Source organism: Neodiprion fabricii, chromosome 2, assembly GCF_021155785.1.
Source record: "Neodiprion fabricii isolate iyNeoFabr1 chromosome 2, iyNeoFabr1.1, whole genome shotgun sequence".
In the NCBI taxonomy this organism is placed as follows: domain Eukaryota; kingdom Metazoa; phylum Arthropoda; class Insecta; order Hymenoptera; family Diprionidae; genus Neodiprion; species Neodiprion fabricii.
In genome coordinates, this window is record NC_060240.1 from 33,890,633 (window position 1) to 33,908,161 (window position 17,529).

The 17,529-nt window shown below is 40.1% G+C and overlaps 2 protein-coding genes across 4 annotated transcripts; both read right to left on the minus strand.

Annotated features, from left to right (window-relative positions):
- Nucleotides 1–1,020: 1,020 nt before the first annotated feature.
- LOC124176530 (guanine nucleotide-binding protein subunit gamma-e) lies at nucleotides 1,021–7,589 on the minus strand. The gene is made up of 3 exons (XM_046557939.1): nucleotides 7,335–7,589; nucleotides 4,693–4,894; nucleotides 1,021–1,250 (listed from the first exon to the last, which is right to left on the minus strand). The coding sequence occupies exons 2-3, from the start codon at nucleotides 4,803–4,805 to the stop codon at nucleotides 1,145–1,147; spliced, it is 219 nt and encodes a 72-aa protein (XP_046413895.1). The 5' UTR covers nucleotides 4,806–4,894; nucleotides 7,335–7,589; the 3' UTR covers nucleotides 1,021–1,144.
- Nucleotides 7,590–9,053: 1,464 nt separating this feature from the next.
- On the minus strand, nucleotides 9,054–16,594 carry LOC124176527 (protein turtle homolog A-like). 3 transcript variants are annotated; one of them, XM_046557932.1, is made up of 15 exons: nucleotides 15,096–16,592; nucleotides 14,702–14,834; nucleotides 14,348–14,556; nucleotides 14,073–14,183; nucleotides 13,504–13,707; nucleotides 13,295–13,440; nucleotides 13,037–13,187; nucleotides 12,766–12,896; nucleotides 12,420–12,579; nucleotides 11,617–11,913; nucleotides 11,212–11,532; nucleotides 10,759–11,046; nucleotides 10,473–10,582; nucleotides 10,239–10,385; nucleotides 9,649–9,786 (listed from the first exon to the last, which is right to left on the minus strand). In XM_046557932.1, the coding sequence occupies exons 1-14, from the start codon at nucleotides 15,208–15,210 to the stop codon at nucleotides 10,272–10,274; spliced, it is 2,490 nt and encodes an 829-aa protein (XP_046413888.1). In that variant the 5' UTR covers nucleotides 15,211–16,592; the 3' UTR covers nucleotides 9,649–9,786; nucleotides 10,239–10,271. The 3 variants fall into 3 exon arrangements, with proteins under 3 accessions (XP_046413889.1, XP_046413888.1, XP_046413887.1); XM_046557931.1 differs by having other exon boundaries at nucleotides 10,252–10,385; nucleotides 15,096–16,591; XM_046557933.1 differs by lacking the exons at nucleotides 10,239–10,385; nucleotides 10,473–10,582 and having other exon boundaries at nucleotides 9,054–9,786; nucleotides 15,096–16,594.
- Nucleotides 16,595–17,529: the final 935 nt, after the last annotated feature.

Genomic DNA, 17,529 nt, shown 5'->3' on the forward strand with positions numbered 1-17,529 from the left:
AGGCCGCTAATTTCCGAAAGTACCAGAAACGGCGATGATTTTTTACTGGAAATTCACCACTCGAAGTGATTCGACGTTGAAAAAAACGGCATGGATTGCGGTTCAATATTATTATACCGTCACCAATGAGTCGCAGCATTTTGATTTACGGAGCCGCTTTACCACTTTCCTTTAAATTGCAACTTGCATATCGTCTATAAGTAGTATTATACCGAAAGTCTGCGCCTAGCAATATTCTTTCCTCTTCCGGCTACGCAATACAACTGTTTAAACTATCAATTTGCCATTGTTTACGCCATCCATTGTCAGCCCGTTCTATAGATAATGCGAAATACCACCGGCCGCATCTCATCGGCACCGTCAAAGGTGAAACCTTAACTGCAGTGTCATTAGGATTTCAAATCTCAGTTTCACAAGTATTGCTTTTAGCATAATACGAAAGTATGCGAGCTTATGCAGTTCCACGTCATAGGCTCTTTTCCTTAGACGTTGATTCGCGAAATATTATCTATTTCAGAGTATAACGCATACTGGCTTGTGATTTATATCTAGTATGCAGGAAAATATGAATCACGCGAACGATTCACCGTTCGAAGAATCCGGTTTCAATAACCCTACATAACTGATTAAATATTCATCCATAGAGTAGAAAAATCGGTGTGTATTCAAAAAAAGGTATCAGGCATCAGTTTGTTATAATAATTTATTTTAAGACATTATTTTAATATATATGAAATCGTTCGAATATTATATTATTGATCAGGTAAATTACAGATTGAATGATAATGCATACAGGCTAAAGACATATTAGCGCCACCCGTGACACGTGTGATCGTCATCATCTCAAAGCTACGAAACATTATATTTTAATTATTATATAATATACGAATTCGTAGGATATAATTGAAGTATGGAAGTACGATAATACTTTGTATTATAATACCAACATTACAGTCGGTAAATATCTGGCAAATGATTTTTTATGGATTCAATAACTTGACGCGTGTGTGGTGTGTTTACGTGTGTGGATGGATGAATTGTTTTGTTTTTTGTTTTTTTTTTTTTTTTTTTAAAATTTTTTTTATCTCTTTCATCCAGCAATGAAAATTTCTTACTTCGGGAACGGTTTACATTAAACGCGGTTTTACATGATGACACACTTTCCTTTCTCGGCCCATGGATTGTTCTTTTTGTCAGGTGCGTGTATCAGAGGATCGTTTTTCTCGTTCTCCTCGACGTACTCACGCATCCTGAAACAATAAATGGCTTCATTAGCTTTTACATCCTCGTACACGTTACTGCCACACATAATGATGATAGAAATTGATTAAAAAATAATCTCGCAATACGTTGCAGTGTGCAACGAACTAGTTAATTGATATAATTAACCGTTAGTCGAGGCAGACCAGGCTCATTCATCGCCCGCTCGTTAAATCATCCACCAATTTCAGTCATGGAGACTATCAACGCGTCACACGCCACGCGAAGTTGATATGAAATTATAATGTCGGGTATGGTGTAAGTTACCAGAGGTCGGGGTTCATTATTTAGTGATGCCTGAGTCGTGTCATATCTAAATACAGTGTGGGCATGATTGTTGCATTGATCGTTAATAATTCCAGGGTGTTAAATACACCCCTGTTACAGTGCCGAGACCCAAAGTTTTTCGCTCGTAACCTCCGCGGCTGAAATTTTACCCTGTGGCGTCGGATATCACTTCATCGGACAATTTGGCGAAGAACGTTTTCCTATTTTTCAACCACCGTCGTGCTCGGAGAGTTAATATTACACGGAGGCTGGATAGAACCCGTAATTCGTCATCGATCAAACCCGAGAGTGCGAAATTTATCGCAAGAGCGATGAACCAGTGAAAATTACAATTACGATGTCAATCATTCACATTTACGGCTTACAACGCGAGCAGCCTCTGCAGTATTTCGGACGGAATGTTCGCACTCCCACACACATACATACATGTATGCATAGACATGTAGCGTATATATCGTAGGCGCGATACGCGTGTGTGGATATCATACGTATACACGTAGCCTTGTAACTCGTAGAATTTACTCATATATTACGAGCTGCTACCGAGCTGCTGCAATTTACGGGTCATGATATAGTACATTGTCCTTGTAAAACTTGTCTTGCTCACAGTCCTTTCACACCCGACGGCCGCAACGCGTTTGCCAAGCTCTCGTTTCCACGTTATATACGATATTACATGTATATATGTATATATGTATATACGTAGATACTGTACGTAGGTATATATTGTCGAGATTATGTAGTTCAACGTGACTAGAAAATATTTCGAGCCATGAAACGCGAGAGGTTGGCTTCACGGCGAAGTCCGTATTTCAGCCGGGGAGTTTGCGGATAGTGCAAGAGGAGGCCGTTTGAAACAACCAGAGTTAAAGATCCCTGAATACGATATGAATTCTCTCGCTTGCCGATTCTCCTCTTGGGCAGAAATACCGCAACCCTTATACGTGCTGGAAACATCGACGACGGGTATTCTCCCGTGAAATATGGTCGAGTCGAGTCGAGTCGTCGTGAGTCAGGTGAAAGATATTCACGATTTCAATTTTATAAAAATACGTTAGTTCGCGGTGTAAGTGCAGCGCGACTGCAACCGATTACCTGCGGCGTGCTTTCTGTATTTAATGAGATATACTGTGTAATAAACGTATCGATACTGCGGCATGCGGCATTGAGACATGCAAACTATTTACCAATCGACCTTACGTACGTATATTAATCTCGTGCGAACTAACGTCGCGTTTTAACGATCGGCGTTAGATTTGACACCGATGTTTTCGAGGCGTCCAAACTTCTTGTTCGGGAAAAAAATTTCATGGAAATCGAGCTTTCGTAGGTAAGTAATGTCGTTGGCAAAGAGATGCGCGTTGAATACGTATCCTGAAAGTTTAATCCTTCAGCCGAACCGTCAAGTCTAATTAAAGATAAAAACAATTGTCGTACGGGAAGTCGGTTGAAAAATAACGATTGAACGACAGATTGTATCTTACAGAAATTATCTCTCAACTCACGCGTATATATATAGCAATGAACTGACGTCATCGGGATCAAGTGAAAAGTCAAAGATTAGGAAGTATAGCACAAGTTGAATAGTTATTGCTGCAGTGGCTAGTTACGAATATAAGCGAATTACTTCTAAATTACTGAAAACAGTTAGTCATCATTTCGATTAAAACTTCGTATTCCAGTAATCATCAATTCCAGATAATTATCAGAAGAGTATATTCTAAAATAAATTTTACCTCGGGATGCACTGATTGCGAGAAGCGAAAACCACGAGTAAACTTCGTTCGCTGGTCAGTTGATCGAGAATATTTTTAGTTTGTAAAAATCCGATTTCTTATATTACAAATTACAGTCCGTACGCAGAGGAATAAATTTTCCACTACAAGAAATCCGCTTAGGTACTCAAAATATCGAACGCTTCGTCCGCTGCAGGCAATATGCGGAAACGCTGCGGAGTTTGACACATAAGGTTTTATTCTATGATTTTTAAAAAGAAAAAGTACAACGAAAGTAACCGAGCCTGCAGACTAGAATGTTGGGTATCATATTTTTGCTCACCAAATCGTTATATTCGCCAAATTACGTCACGGATTTAATTATGAAACGAGTTAATTTTTGAAAATCGCTTATTTCGTATTACACCATGCGCGCTGTTACGAGATACCAAGATACATTAGCCGGAGCTCCGAGAGCTTGCAAGATTCTCGAGAATATACACACTCTGAATACGGATGTTTAGAAAAATCTGAAAAAACTTCACGCGGACCGCACTGCGTATACTCGACCGACTCTCTGCAGAACCGACGCAAAAACCAAACTCAAGCACACAAAGGCATCACTTGGAGCATATGTATTTTATAATCATGTAAGCAATAAAGTTCCTGTATTAAGTCGTTAATGAAATCCAGAGTCTTGTTATCGATGAGTTTATTACACGTTAAACAGCAGCGTGGAAAAAAACGAATCACAGATATTAGGGAGATTGACGAATTGAGTCTGATAAATTTTTATCCAAAGGGTTCCAACGGCACTATCTGTTCGTCACTTCACACTTCAAGGTGGAAAAGAACTTAATAATATTTGTTTATCAGGCACTAAATTGTGGCGGACAACTGATTTCAACACGTAAACTATATATATATATTATCTTCTCTATTATGCTTATTACAGAGATTTTTTGAACGAATGCTTATAAAGCTACCCGATTAACCGTTCGAGATAAATTTCACTGCAGCATACATGTTTGACATTTAATGTTAAAAACTGTCGGCGATAATCACCGTGTGAATAAAAAATAACCATGCAGGCACTTCAATATAGTAGGAGAAAAAAAATATATATTTATCGATCGTCGAGTGGCATGATTTCTTTTGGCTCGTTCCGAAGATCAACCGCGGCAGATATTCAGAGGTATTAATTCCTCGCTTTTCTATTTATAATATGAAATTTCCTTTCCACCGGATGGTATTCCTCTTCGGCACTTAGGCTAGCGACGTATATAAATACATATGTACACACACATATACGTATATATATATATATATATATATATATATATATATGCATGTATATATATTCATACATATGTATATGTTGTACGTGTAAATGCATACATACGGAGGATAAAAAGAATGAGAAACTTACGCTGCGATACTCTTTGATAAAGGCCACCGTTCCATTGTCGCTTGATATTTCATGTTTTCAATCTGTTTCTTCAGTGCGTCTTTATCCATAGTAGCTAGTATACTGGGATCCATGGTAACAACCGCACCCCCGTAGGCAGCAAATCCAACCAGCGCGTGCGCCTCGCTCAAAATCAATATTCTCAATATCACCTACGCACGAGCTGAGGAAAAATTTGTAAAAACCAAAATTAACGATTATACTGCAATTAGCACATGTTAAAAGCTACGGGTTAATCCTCAGCGTCCAGCTGCACTGGCTTATGCCGTAATTGCGGATAATTTAGTTTTTCAAATCGCATATGCGCAGTTATAATTTCGAGTTACGCAGTTTGTCGATGTGTATTCAGATTTTCATTCGGTGCATCCGGATAGTGTAATTAGGGTGTTAAATTGATATTCTGATTTCGGTTTTGGAAGTCATCAGTACGTATGTAAATTCCTTACAAGAACGTTCGGAGATAACAAAAATATGTTTGTAGCATCTGATGGATTATAACTCATTATACATGCTTGTTGTTTATACAGTTGGATTTTATATTTTTGGAACTAAACGTCGGAAAAATATATTCTCATTCAACAAGTATCTACCAGCAATTATATGATCCCGATTTCGATAATATACCAATTGATCGATCGATTAAAAAATTTCTAGTTTTTGATGATTAACAGGAAGATCATTTTATTTGTTAGTAAAAATAATTCGTCAAGTATTTGTGAATATTTTTGTCGCAGCTAGGTATCGATAGAATTACGTAGAATAAGGGAAAGAGAAAATGGCGATCAGACGGACTATGGAATATTTTTGTATAGAATGCTTTAGAATATAATATTGGTGCTCGATACCAAGAAATGATGTTCAACGATGCTTAAGATCGCCGAATAAAATGCCTTGGAAATAGTGTGACAGTAGCAACGATTACAGTTATTCTCTGAATCCATGACGTTAACAATAATAAAGACTTCCCCTAGGCGTTTTTACATTTTCGATCAAACTGATAATGTTCTTATAATTCCGAATGTGATTTCCATGCACTTGGACTCATAGATCTCGAGTCCGATTAGAAAGAAGAGCACCGATAATACGCCGACGCGTTGTGACGCCGACAATGATCAAAATCGGTGAATCAGACTGCGGAGAGAAATCGTCGGATAATTTTTTTTTCAACCGTGAATTGAAACAGTTGCAGCTTCTCTTTAGATCACCCTTCTTATACGATTATCAATCGAGTTTGTGTATTTTTAAACTTTGACGAATAGATGTGTACAGTGTCAAAGTTTCAACGCGTTACGAAATACGCAAAAGGTGTTCTAAAAGCATGGGCCGTGAAGAGATATTGAAATTTTTCGTTTACGTAAAATCGTCTCCCATCATTCATTTCAGCGGTGCACTTCTGCTATTAGGATTCTGAATTTTATCGGATTAGCATTTACTGCGCCGTGCTCGGTTTTACTGGCGAATTGGCAAATCGATGAAAATGTCACGGGTATCCGTATATATTATGTATACGGGCTTGATATAGTACTGTTCTCAAATATTATATCTCTGTATAACACACGTGTATACACGTATTCATATGTCCGATACTGCGGTGGAATCATGTGCGACTAGTATAGCTAATTTCGCCAGACCTAAACTTTCACGCACATGTCAAAACGCTCGGGGGCAGTTGTGAACAGCTGAGTTATGTAAGAATACAAAGAAGTGTTGTTCATTTTATACGTCATTGATCTGAGTGTGCTAACACGACATATGTAATTGTCCGATATAGCCGCGGTAGGAAATAAAATAAGAAGCCTGCGGTCTTGCATTCAACAATTTTCCGAAACGATTCATGGTCCAGCGAATTTAGGACAGAGGTTCGGATGATTTGCATCCATCTCCTTTTAACAACGGATTTGGAATGTAAATTCACCGAGGATCGCGTCCTGGGAAACGGGAACTTTGAAAATGAAAATCAGTTTTCATTTGTACGTCGTCTGATAAAGATCTGCAATTCTGGATTCAACCAGAACGCTCTGAAAAGATTCTAGAACGAAATGGCAATTCGGACGACGCTCACGCTTGGTCATAATTTACTGCGATTCGAAATTTTGCAAAACTTGGTGATTCGTGCACATCCCTGTTTTTCAATAGAGCCAATGACCCATCGCCGTAAGCCTCGTTTCCAGAATTAACTAGTATTTAAATATGTCGAAAGTAAGATAATTCAATATTGACATTTAGTTTCAAAAATCTTCTCTTGCCGTATAATTAGCACTCACGCTTCGATTTCGGGCTTGTTCGCGAATTTCTGATTATTGATAAATTCTGCAGCAAAAGTAGAACGTCAATAGTTGAAGAGACTTCAGACTTTTTCAAAAAGACCGTTATTTCCGTCGAACAATTCGTACTAGGCGAGTATATAACGATCGTGTATTTCTCTCTGGTACGTTTGAATTGTGTTCGTCGTGATAAATCGTATAAACAAGAAGAGTAAACAATTCGTTTCTGCCTGCATGTGATACGTAACGCGTATCAGAGAGAACGTCGGAAATTGCAGCGGTAAAACTTGCTGAACTGAGATGGGACTGAATACCGTTTGTACACGTGTATTTACTCACCTGTGAAAAATCGTTATTTATCTACTGACACTTATTCAAAACTATCGAAGCACGCTGTCTTCTTTTTTTCCGTACGTTATCCGGTCGCACGTTAAGGAATGAAAGACGTACGCGGCTCTAACGAGCAGTAAAAATTAAGTTCTCTTCAAAGAACAAATACAGCAGAGGAATCAAGATGTCCAAGTACTGAAACAAGTGGATTCTTAACGTAAACTCTACGGTACTTGATGAACTTGCAATCCCGACTATTATAGTAGTTACCTTCTCAAGTATGGAAGAAGTTCTGACCGAGTACCGCTCTTAGCGTGCTTCTTTCAGATCGATAAATTGTAAGCCGTACAAGTTTATGCAATCCAATATTATAGTCGGTCGGTCGGAGGTAAATGTGGGAATTCAATTACCGTGCCAAGTAAACATAATGGTAAGCATTTTCTCGGTAAAAGCTCTCAGTAACGTAGAAAATGCAAGCCGCGGCAGCGCTACGTCACATTACGGCACAACGGTAAAAGATTGGAAATGTCTGCGAGACGAAGTGCGATCGAGCGTAAGTATCAGCCAAAGGCGAAGAATCAAACCTTCTGAAATTTCGCGATATTTTCAAGAGATGATTTCGACCACGTTATCGGTGCTCGCCGAATTAGCGAAAGCACACATCCGCCAAAGCAGTGCAAACTATACGTACAACAATGCCGGATTCAAACGCTCCCCGCACAAAGCACAGCTTATTAGATTCGCGAAATTATCAGAGAGCAATCTTCAAAGGCTTTCAAAACTTTGTATAATTACTCAGCCCCCTCGTCATTCAGTCACGAGTTATTAAATTTTTTCAGACCTTCTTGGTAAAACTGCGACTTGCCTCCGCCATGGCTTCGTGTATCTCGTAACTCTGATCAGGCGATTAGAGTATTAATCGCATTGTTTATAGCCGTCTATTTTAGCATCAAAGAGAGACGCCTTGTACTATTTTCGTCGTTACACCGTGGACTATAATTCGACAATTTTCTAGCCCGAACAATGACGACTATCTTTCTTCGTCACCTTTTGTATCTCATTTTAGAGACTTGTGAGACTCGTGACTTTATCAAGGTCTAGGGCAAAGATCAAATTATTGGAGCAGCGTCAACTGTTTCGAGAAATTGAAAAGTATCTTCATTCCATTAAACATATAGACAAACATCGCCGTGCTTTCAATTCCTGATTGAATACTTATTTCAGGTTGTCGGTTAGAGTCCATTAGTTCCGTTCATGGAGAGCTTAGGAAAGACTCAGGGTACTGAAGTTGTTATCTTGATATTACTTGCCTACCACCTAAGCCCTTGTTCTGAAAACTTTAACCAGTGCAGGATACAGACTAATTTTCGATTTTAGGCCTATTTATATGCATACGTGGTAATAGGATAAAGTGAATTTTTATTAGGTAGAGTTATATGTTTAGCGCCACGCTGATGAAACGAAGAAAAAAATGCAGTGATTCTTTACGGTCAATTATTTATTTTCTCCTGTTTGGTGCTTTCGTTATTTTCGTCTATAATTCTTAGTCTTTTTTTATTTTTTATTTTTTTGAAAATTGATAATTGATGCGTATATATGTATATGTACGTGACGATGTATATTCGTTTTGACAAATGGATGACAAAAATTTATGCGCATTCAAAACTTATTTTATATTACCGTGTAATCAGCAGACGAAACTATACTTATATTGTAGAAGTGTATCAGTGTCTTATCATTAATTATCTAGTATATTTATACGTGCTGCTGTCATTTCCCATTTTTTTTTTTTTTTGCTTTTCTTTTTCTTTTTTTTCCTTTCTTCTAAATCTTCTTTTTCCTTCAACAAACACCAAGTACAGCAGACAAAATTAAGAAAATTAAAAGAAAGACGGTATCGTTTACAAAATCGTTTCCATTCTTTGTCGCGTAACTTGTTTCTTCAATTTGTTTCCGACTTGGCATTATTTCTGTATACAAATGACGTCCATGTACCGACAAAAGCAGTTATGACACCATCGATGTAATTAATCTTTTCACTTGCGTTTCTATCATATAATTTCACACGAAAGCTTAATCACACGGGAGAGCCAATTAGGTATTTTATACATTGCTTGATATATCAATATATTAATCACAAAATCGACGATATAACTTCATGCCAATATTACCAGTTCATTTGTGACACCGTATTGTTACAACCAGCTATCAAGTGTTTTTAGTGATTGAGTATAACAATCGAACGAAAGTTCTTTGTATCCCCGCGGTTGCGATCTGTTTCACATTCAACTACATATTTGTGTCTTTCCGTGCATTCTCACGTCTCCGATGAACCACTTGTTTACGGAAATGCCGGGCTCTCGTTTCCCTGCGGCTGATACTACCGCGTGGTTCCGATGATTCAGCTTCAAGTTTCCTGTACTCAAAGCCTGCTCCTTGACAAGTATTCGCTTACACGCGTCTGCAACAGTAATAATCATAAATTAATCCCTCGGATGATATCCGCTGATACATATCAAGGAGCGTTAAAAACCGACTGTTACGACGCTTTTGAGAGTTATCCGTTATCTTATATTTAAACTATCTAGAGTGGGTGAAAGCACTTCGCACTTGTTCGCGTACAATAATTGCGTTGACCTTGCCGATATTCGTGGGTTGCAGATTGCAGACACGCCATCGGGCTGGCAAAAAGAAAAGATGCATAAGGAGAACTCAATAACATAATATGACATACGACCTTCGAGGCTGCGGTGTCCAGGCGATACCAAATAGTTTTTATGCAAGTGATCATCGAAAAAGTGATTTATTAATAGTTAATCAACAAAGGATCTGAGTCGACTGGATCAGTTACTGAAAAGATATAATAGGAGCAGAGCACAAGATAAAAAGGATCCTGGTTCTTGTTGGACATACCGTCACGACTTACCTGTTACAAAAAAAAAGAACTTATACACAACTCTCAGGACCTGGTATGGAATTCGCGATGATAATCTCCTTCATGAGGTTTCGGTCAGCCTTGAAGCTGATGGGTTCCCACGACTTTGTGGAAAACGGGTTCAACTGTAAGGTAAAGAAATGAGAATGGACGAAAGCTCGGTAGGTCATGAATTTTGTGAGTAAAAATCCGTCAAATTTTTTTACACTCACGGTATAACCGTTGGTCTGGAGACTCTGTTTGTGAATATCACACGGTGAAAACAATTTGTCCGGACGTACGGGTAAAAAAAGTTGTGGTTCACGGTTCAGTTTCCCTTGTTCTAAAATCGAATGAATAGAAATTGTTTGAAGCGTGTTAAACTGGCGTCTGAATATTGATCAACGGTTAACTAAAATCGTATTGTTTCAATGAATTGAAATTCTCCAAGGCCGAAGGTGCGTTTGTTTCATATTACACATTGCGATACTTTCTACATCGACAACGGACAAAATTTACCTTGCGGAGATTGTATAATATCTGGTTGAATGTTGAGAGCATAGTCGGTGACCTGCTTGAGCGTGTACTCGACGAAATACGTGTCGCCGTTTGTGATATCAAACATGGAATTATTCTTGGAATCCGGAGGTGTGATTATAGGCTGTTTCATGTACGGCTCGATGTGGACCGGGGATGTGGCCCCACGCCGTCGGTACATCATTAATATTACAGAAAGTGTTGCAATTCCGAGGGCCATTAAACATCCAGTCAACAGCAAAATGAGCGCAATGACGTTAATGCCGCTGTCTGAAGTAAGAATATTACTATCGTCATTATCATTATTTAAATGGATCCAAGCGCCCTCTAGGCTCCTTTTCGCATACGTTATGAAAACACCTTTCCCAAACGGCTAAAGCTTAACAAATTTCACCTGCCTTGTTCAATCCCAAACCGATTCATGTGCAATAATACCTGCGTGCTTTTCGGAATCCCGAAGCGTAATGTCGTCGAGAAGACAGATTTCGCTTCGTCCTTTCGCATTCACTGCGTACATGACAAGGTAAAACTGAGTGGCGGGAAGAAGATCCGCGACGTTTATCCTGAATATAGGAACATCCGGGGTCACGCTTGATATGTTCACACGCAGATGATCGGAGAGGACTTCGTATGCTTCCAGTCTGAATTCTTGGCGTAAACCTCCGTCGTATCCCGGTACACAGTCGACCTCGAGTATTTCGGAACTTCTGTTCAGCGACGCTTTGACCGTGCAATTATTCAAGGGTCCGGGTTTTACTGAAAAATCACGAATACTCGTGAATCTTTTCGCGTTTCGTGGCCCTCGAAATACCTGTAATTCGATACTGCAGCTGCACTCACCGGCTGGAATAACTTGATAAACGCATGGCGATTCCTGTTTGCCAATTGCATTTTTACCCCAGCAAGTTAGAGCCCCGTAATCACGTTCGGATATCGGAGTGTACATCAACTCGCTCGTAGTTCCGTTATCTCCGTCAAACGTCACGGGAGCAACGTCCAAATTTTCCCCACTATTATTAAACTCCCAGGTGAAATCAATCTCGGCGGGGTCCGCAATTACCTGGCAACGTACTTTCACGGATTCTTCAAGAGACGCACCAATGATAGTGACCTCTTTCGCTTTGCAAACCGGGGCAACTGAAATGTAAATATTTTTACTGTAACGCCGTGTTTCACCTTCGTATTCTCAACGCAATTATCACGGAATTCCTATTAGCCTGTGGAAATTTCGCAAGCTGTTGTTTTACCGATGTACACAGGTACTGCAAGTAACTTTATCCATTTTTGCAAACTAAATAGATACTTGGTTGCAGACCTCGTGTCATCAAGTGTCAATTGGAGCCTTACGATGAGTAACGAGCTTGCTCGAATAGGAATCGCAACCAAGATACATTTCACTGTTTTGGCAATTATGCAAATTCAAGCCACGGGTGAATCCAAGTCATGCTGAAGATTAGGAAAAAGATATCGCCTTCCAAAGAAGGCACCGTGTGTTCAGCTGGCATTGGAGTTACGTGACACGTGACTTGAAAGTGAAGCAAAAACTGAACATGGTCTGTAATTTGTCGCAGCGGAATTGCGCCAGTTTCCTGCAACACCTTTTCCGCGCGGCGAAACGCACCTTCAAGTTACATCGAACTTACATTGGATTCTGAGTAACACACTGGGACTAGTCGTTTCTCCACGTTCGTTAGTCGCAACGCAGGTATAGTTTCCGGCATTATCCCTGCCAATGCTCTGAAGAACCAGACTTTTCGTACTCATTATAACTCCGGCTGAGAAATTTTGGAGCAGCATCAATCCCTGAAAATGACAACGGACATGACTTGTACCTCCAGACATTATCGAACAAATCGTGCAGATTTATATTATGCCTCGTTTCGACGCGATATTTTCATAATTAACCATACGATACTTTCTTTACTCGCGTATCAATAACATTTTCTTTACCGCAAATAGATTCGGGAAACAAGTTAATTGTGTACTAACGTTGTGCTGCCATGTAATTTTGCTCAGCTCAGGATTCGCCCGAACTTGACATTCAAAATAGACGTCATCGCCTTCTTTTATATTCTCCGCATTCAGCGTACTTCCAAGTTGTAGAAACACTCTAGGCGCGACTGAAATAAGTTTCTGAATCACGTCTGGGTTGCAGAAATTTCTTAATACGTCTTAATACGATACTATCGAAACGGTCACTTAGCGTGACTCATTTATAGTACGAGAATTCAATTCCATTCCCATTAAGCGATGTACTCACATACGACATTCAGCTGAAACGTGTCTTCCAAGAAAGCACCCGGCAAGACTGGATTCTCTCCACGACATTTGAGCGTTTTCCCATCATCCTCGGGAGAAGGTGTGAACGTCACAGTGTTCAGAACGACGGTGGCATTACCGATCTCTCGGAACTGAAAGTGATAAGAATGAATATTCGGTAAAACTATCCTGCCGTGCAAAACCATGACCAAAAGTGCAAAATGGGGGACAAAACTTTGCTTGCACATCGGATGCACACCTTTCCTTTTCGGAATCCCACGGTTCCGTCGAACCAAGCGATCTGAGCACGAGGATGCGAGCCAACAACTTCACAAGTTAGGGAGTACTCGCTTTCCGCCTCCAAAACATCGGGCTTGGATACTATCTTCACCGATAACGGTTTCACTGTAATCATATTACGGATATATAGAGCAAAGTCGATTCGAAGGATGTGTTTTTTATACTCACAATAAACGTCCAAGAGGACAGTCGTTTCCAGCGGCGGTATCAGCTCGGTATTAGAGGCTCTGCACTTGTACGTTGTGTTCAGATGCTCTCTCCGCAATTTAGGCACCGTTAACTTGCTAACGATAATATTTAGGCCGGTTTCCTCCAACTGACCGCCACCTTCAACCCCATTGACGTACCACGTGATGTTCGGTGCCGGTTTTCCTATTTTAGAGCAAAGTTAAACTTCTCCAACAGCATGTACGGTTAACCTTTGTTTATCTTTTACTCTTACTGTATATCTGTTCTATTGCACCGTGTGTCGACGATATGCAATATTTCTGTAATAACTGTTCAAACGGCTAAACCGAGAAAGTTGTATCGAAAGGAATTGTTTTTGAAAGACTTGTGCAAGCGCCAACCACTGTTACAGGCTCTCCCAAATTGCCCTTCGAATACACCGATATAGGCATAATACGAAATGTGCAGATTGGCGAGGAAGTTGCCTCTTGGACATGAATTAATTTTCATATATTGAACACGTTTATACGTGGTATTATACATGTATATGTATATATATATGTATTCACCTCCGCGAACCTCACAGGATAGACCAAATTCAAGGCCTACTTGAAAAGGTCCAACGATGTGATCCACCTTGACGCCAGATCCATCGTAAATCAGGAGCTGATGAGGCGGCACTGAGGTGTGAAGATAATTTGAATACGATAGTTCAATAAGATAATTTATGGATGTTTAATCCGTCGTGTAATGTTTGAAACAAAATGGATACGTAAGATATTCATTACGTTATACCGATTCGATACAGAGAATGGAATCCTTCGATTAAGAGTTTAATACTCACCTATTACCGTTAGATTAACTTGAAAATTTCTAGTCGGTGAATTTCTGAAATCCACCCTACATCTGTATATCCCTTCGTCGTCCAGCTGAACGGCTTCGAGCAAGAGTTTGGCTGGCTTCGAGAATGTGACGAAGCGTGCTCGCGGCCCGAAAGCATTACCATCCGACCAATAAAGCGCCGTACTAAAACCCCTACCTCGAACATCGTACCTGGTAACAGTAATTACTTACCGATTTTTAACCGTTCCGGGTAAGTCGAACCGTGATCGTAAAAAATGTATGCAGGGGTGAGAAATCGCCGTTAATCTCGATTCATGCCACTGAATAACAACGAAGAAAAAGTGTCATGCTGTACCTGTAAATGGGCTTTACTGAGGAGTCACGAAACCACAGCACCATGTACACACGATCTTCTCGAGTGGATGGTTCAATGTCACAAGGTAATTCCGCGGTTCGACCAAGCACCGCTGTTACTTCTAGCGTTGAAACTGAAAGTTTTATACAGCGTTAAACAAAGAAGTTTCGATGCTCCACTCCTCGAGTGCGACTATCAAATTGTCGGGCACGTTTCTTACTCAATAACAGTGCTCGTGCGATAAGCGATCACGCGAGCTCTTGTTTCCCATGTTATTTTAGCAGTTTCGCGGTATGATAATGTATACTTACAATTAACGAATATATTTGCATACGGATACGCACATGCGTGGGTGAATGTACCATCTATCTAGGTATGTATGTAAATCGTGTACCTGGATCGTCGTCCGTATCCCAATTACCAGTAGCGTTCGCATGGCCGATAATTGTGAGCAAATAACCACCGATAATTAGGTTGACTACTGTCACCAGCAATACTCCAACTGCCATTCCAAACTTTGATATGCTTTCTGCAGGTCCCGAACATCCATCCACCTGCACTTGCACAACCTCGAGCACAAGCACCACGGTATCAACAGATTTGGTACTGCCTACTTGTTGTTTACCGGCGGAATTACTGTTTTCGAATCATCATTCCAAATTTCCCATCTTCATCCCGTGCCCAATCATTTTCGAGTTTTCTTTTTTTTTTTTGTTTTATATATATAAAAAAATTTGTCGTTTCCTGATTTTTATTTGCAAAAATTACACAGTATACGCAGGACTTAATTTTAGGCATCCATGACGGTAAATTTATAATAGAAAATAATTACGCGACCCGAATTCATTATCGCGTCAAGACTTTATTGTGTGTTTTGCATCAGGTGTGTATATTTGTGGTATTAAAATTGACAATGCATACTTCGATGATATTGTATTACGCGCGCGTATTACGTTTACAAAATTTTTTCCAAGTGGTGGAGAAAAAAAACTAAACCGAGAGATATGTAGATCATGTGCATTTGCGTATGAGCTTGTTTTTCGTTAATTAAAATTATTCTAAATTTCGTTGAACCGATGTATATCTTTACCTTAAATAATCAAACGAACATACGACTACCGGCTTATGAAATATCGTAGTAAATTGATTCACAACACATTGTTTTATACCGTAAATAAAATCCATTTCATTACTATCCAGTCTGAAATAGATTATACGATTGATATTTGTCATTTGAATTTAGGCATGATATTTTCATCGAGAATTATATAATTATTACACGTAAACTAGTGATGCGGTATGTTCACGGGACAAAAATACATTTCACGAAACTTTTCTCGTATACATATTAATATTCACGAATAGATACGCCACCTTGGTTTCGCTCGCGGGTCATAACGCGTATCACTTTGCACGAACGGGTAAAATATTTTCGTCTCGATCTCTAAAAATTTAATCGTCGTCGTAGTACGAAAGTAGATTATTATTAAAACCAATTTACGCGTATTAAGTATCAGCACCCGGCTTGTGGGCTTAGGTAATTTTTCAACCGGCGGCAGTGCGTTTTGCAAAGATTACACGAAAGTTGTACCAGCGTGCATAGCGTATTAATAGCAACTTGTGAGTAAGGACTAGATAGTGAGGGTACAGCTCGATGTGAAAGGTCCACCCTCAAAACTGCCAAAGAGTCGTATCAGTCGGGGTTCGGGCTGAAATCGTTCGTGAAATATTATTACTCCCGGGGAAATCACATTTTTATATTCACTATCAGGGATGAAATTGTGTAAACAGTTGATTCGAGATTCGGGAATCAAGACGCCGAACAAACCACCACCATCCCTCACTACACAAGTAATAACACATTCGGGCGTTTCCGTAAAGCGATCGTTAGATGACTACGCTCGGAGTTCCAGCGCGACGACGCAACTCATTTTCTGGTACAGGAAGGAAGGGTGGAAAAGAGGGAAAGAGGGAAAGAGGGTTGCCCGGATAGGGGCAGAAAGAGAGGGCGGCGGGGAGGGGGGGGCAGGGGGGAGGGGGAGGGAGAGAAAGATGCGGGCGAGGTGGGAAACGCCGAGAGAAAAAGGATCAAGAATCATTTTCATTGTCTCGTATCTGCTTATCCCGCACGTCGATCGAGTCAAAATTCATATCACACACATGACATGCGGTCTGAAAATCGTTTTCGGAAATCTTCTTGAACTCATAATCCTCATAATTCGTCAATTCCCCTACCACACACAGACACACACACACCTGTAATATCTGATGTAAATTATTACCAGGTATCATTTCAATCCCCAGGTACAGGTCAATGTGTCCCCGGGCGCCAAGTGCCAGTGTAGGTGTAAGAAGCTCGAAGCATATGTCATAGCTTTGAATATCGGGGAGGGAAAATGTCGATGAAAAACGATAGAATGGGACCTACGTCGCTGATACTCACGATCATGGCTCTGGAGCATCGGACGAAAGCACAAAAGCTCCAGGCGTGAGAAGGGCCACGGTACCTACCCTGCTTCTTCATTCAGTTCACCATCAATGGGCCAGAAAAACGGACGACGGCCGAACCTTAGCCTATATGCACAGATACCTTTTAACGGAAAGATTAATATACACGGACGGACGCTCAGTTGCCGGCCTACTTAGCTACTGACTTACGTCCAATGTCGTTCCTGCTAAATATTACGAATAGATCGTACTAAATTTTGGAACGTAATTCCCAGCATCGTGAACTCTAGCGGAAACGATTTCTTTTTTGGTAGTTTCTCGAGCTTTTGACCGTTTGAATCGACCGCAAGATAAATTCACCCGCTTCTACTTTCGGCGGT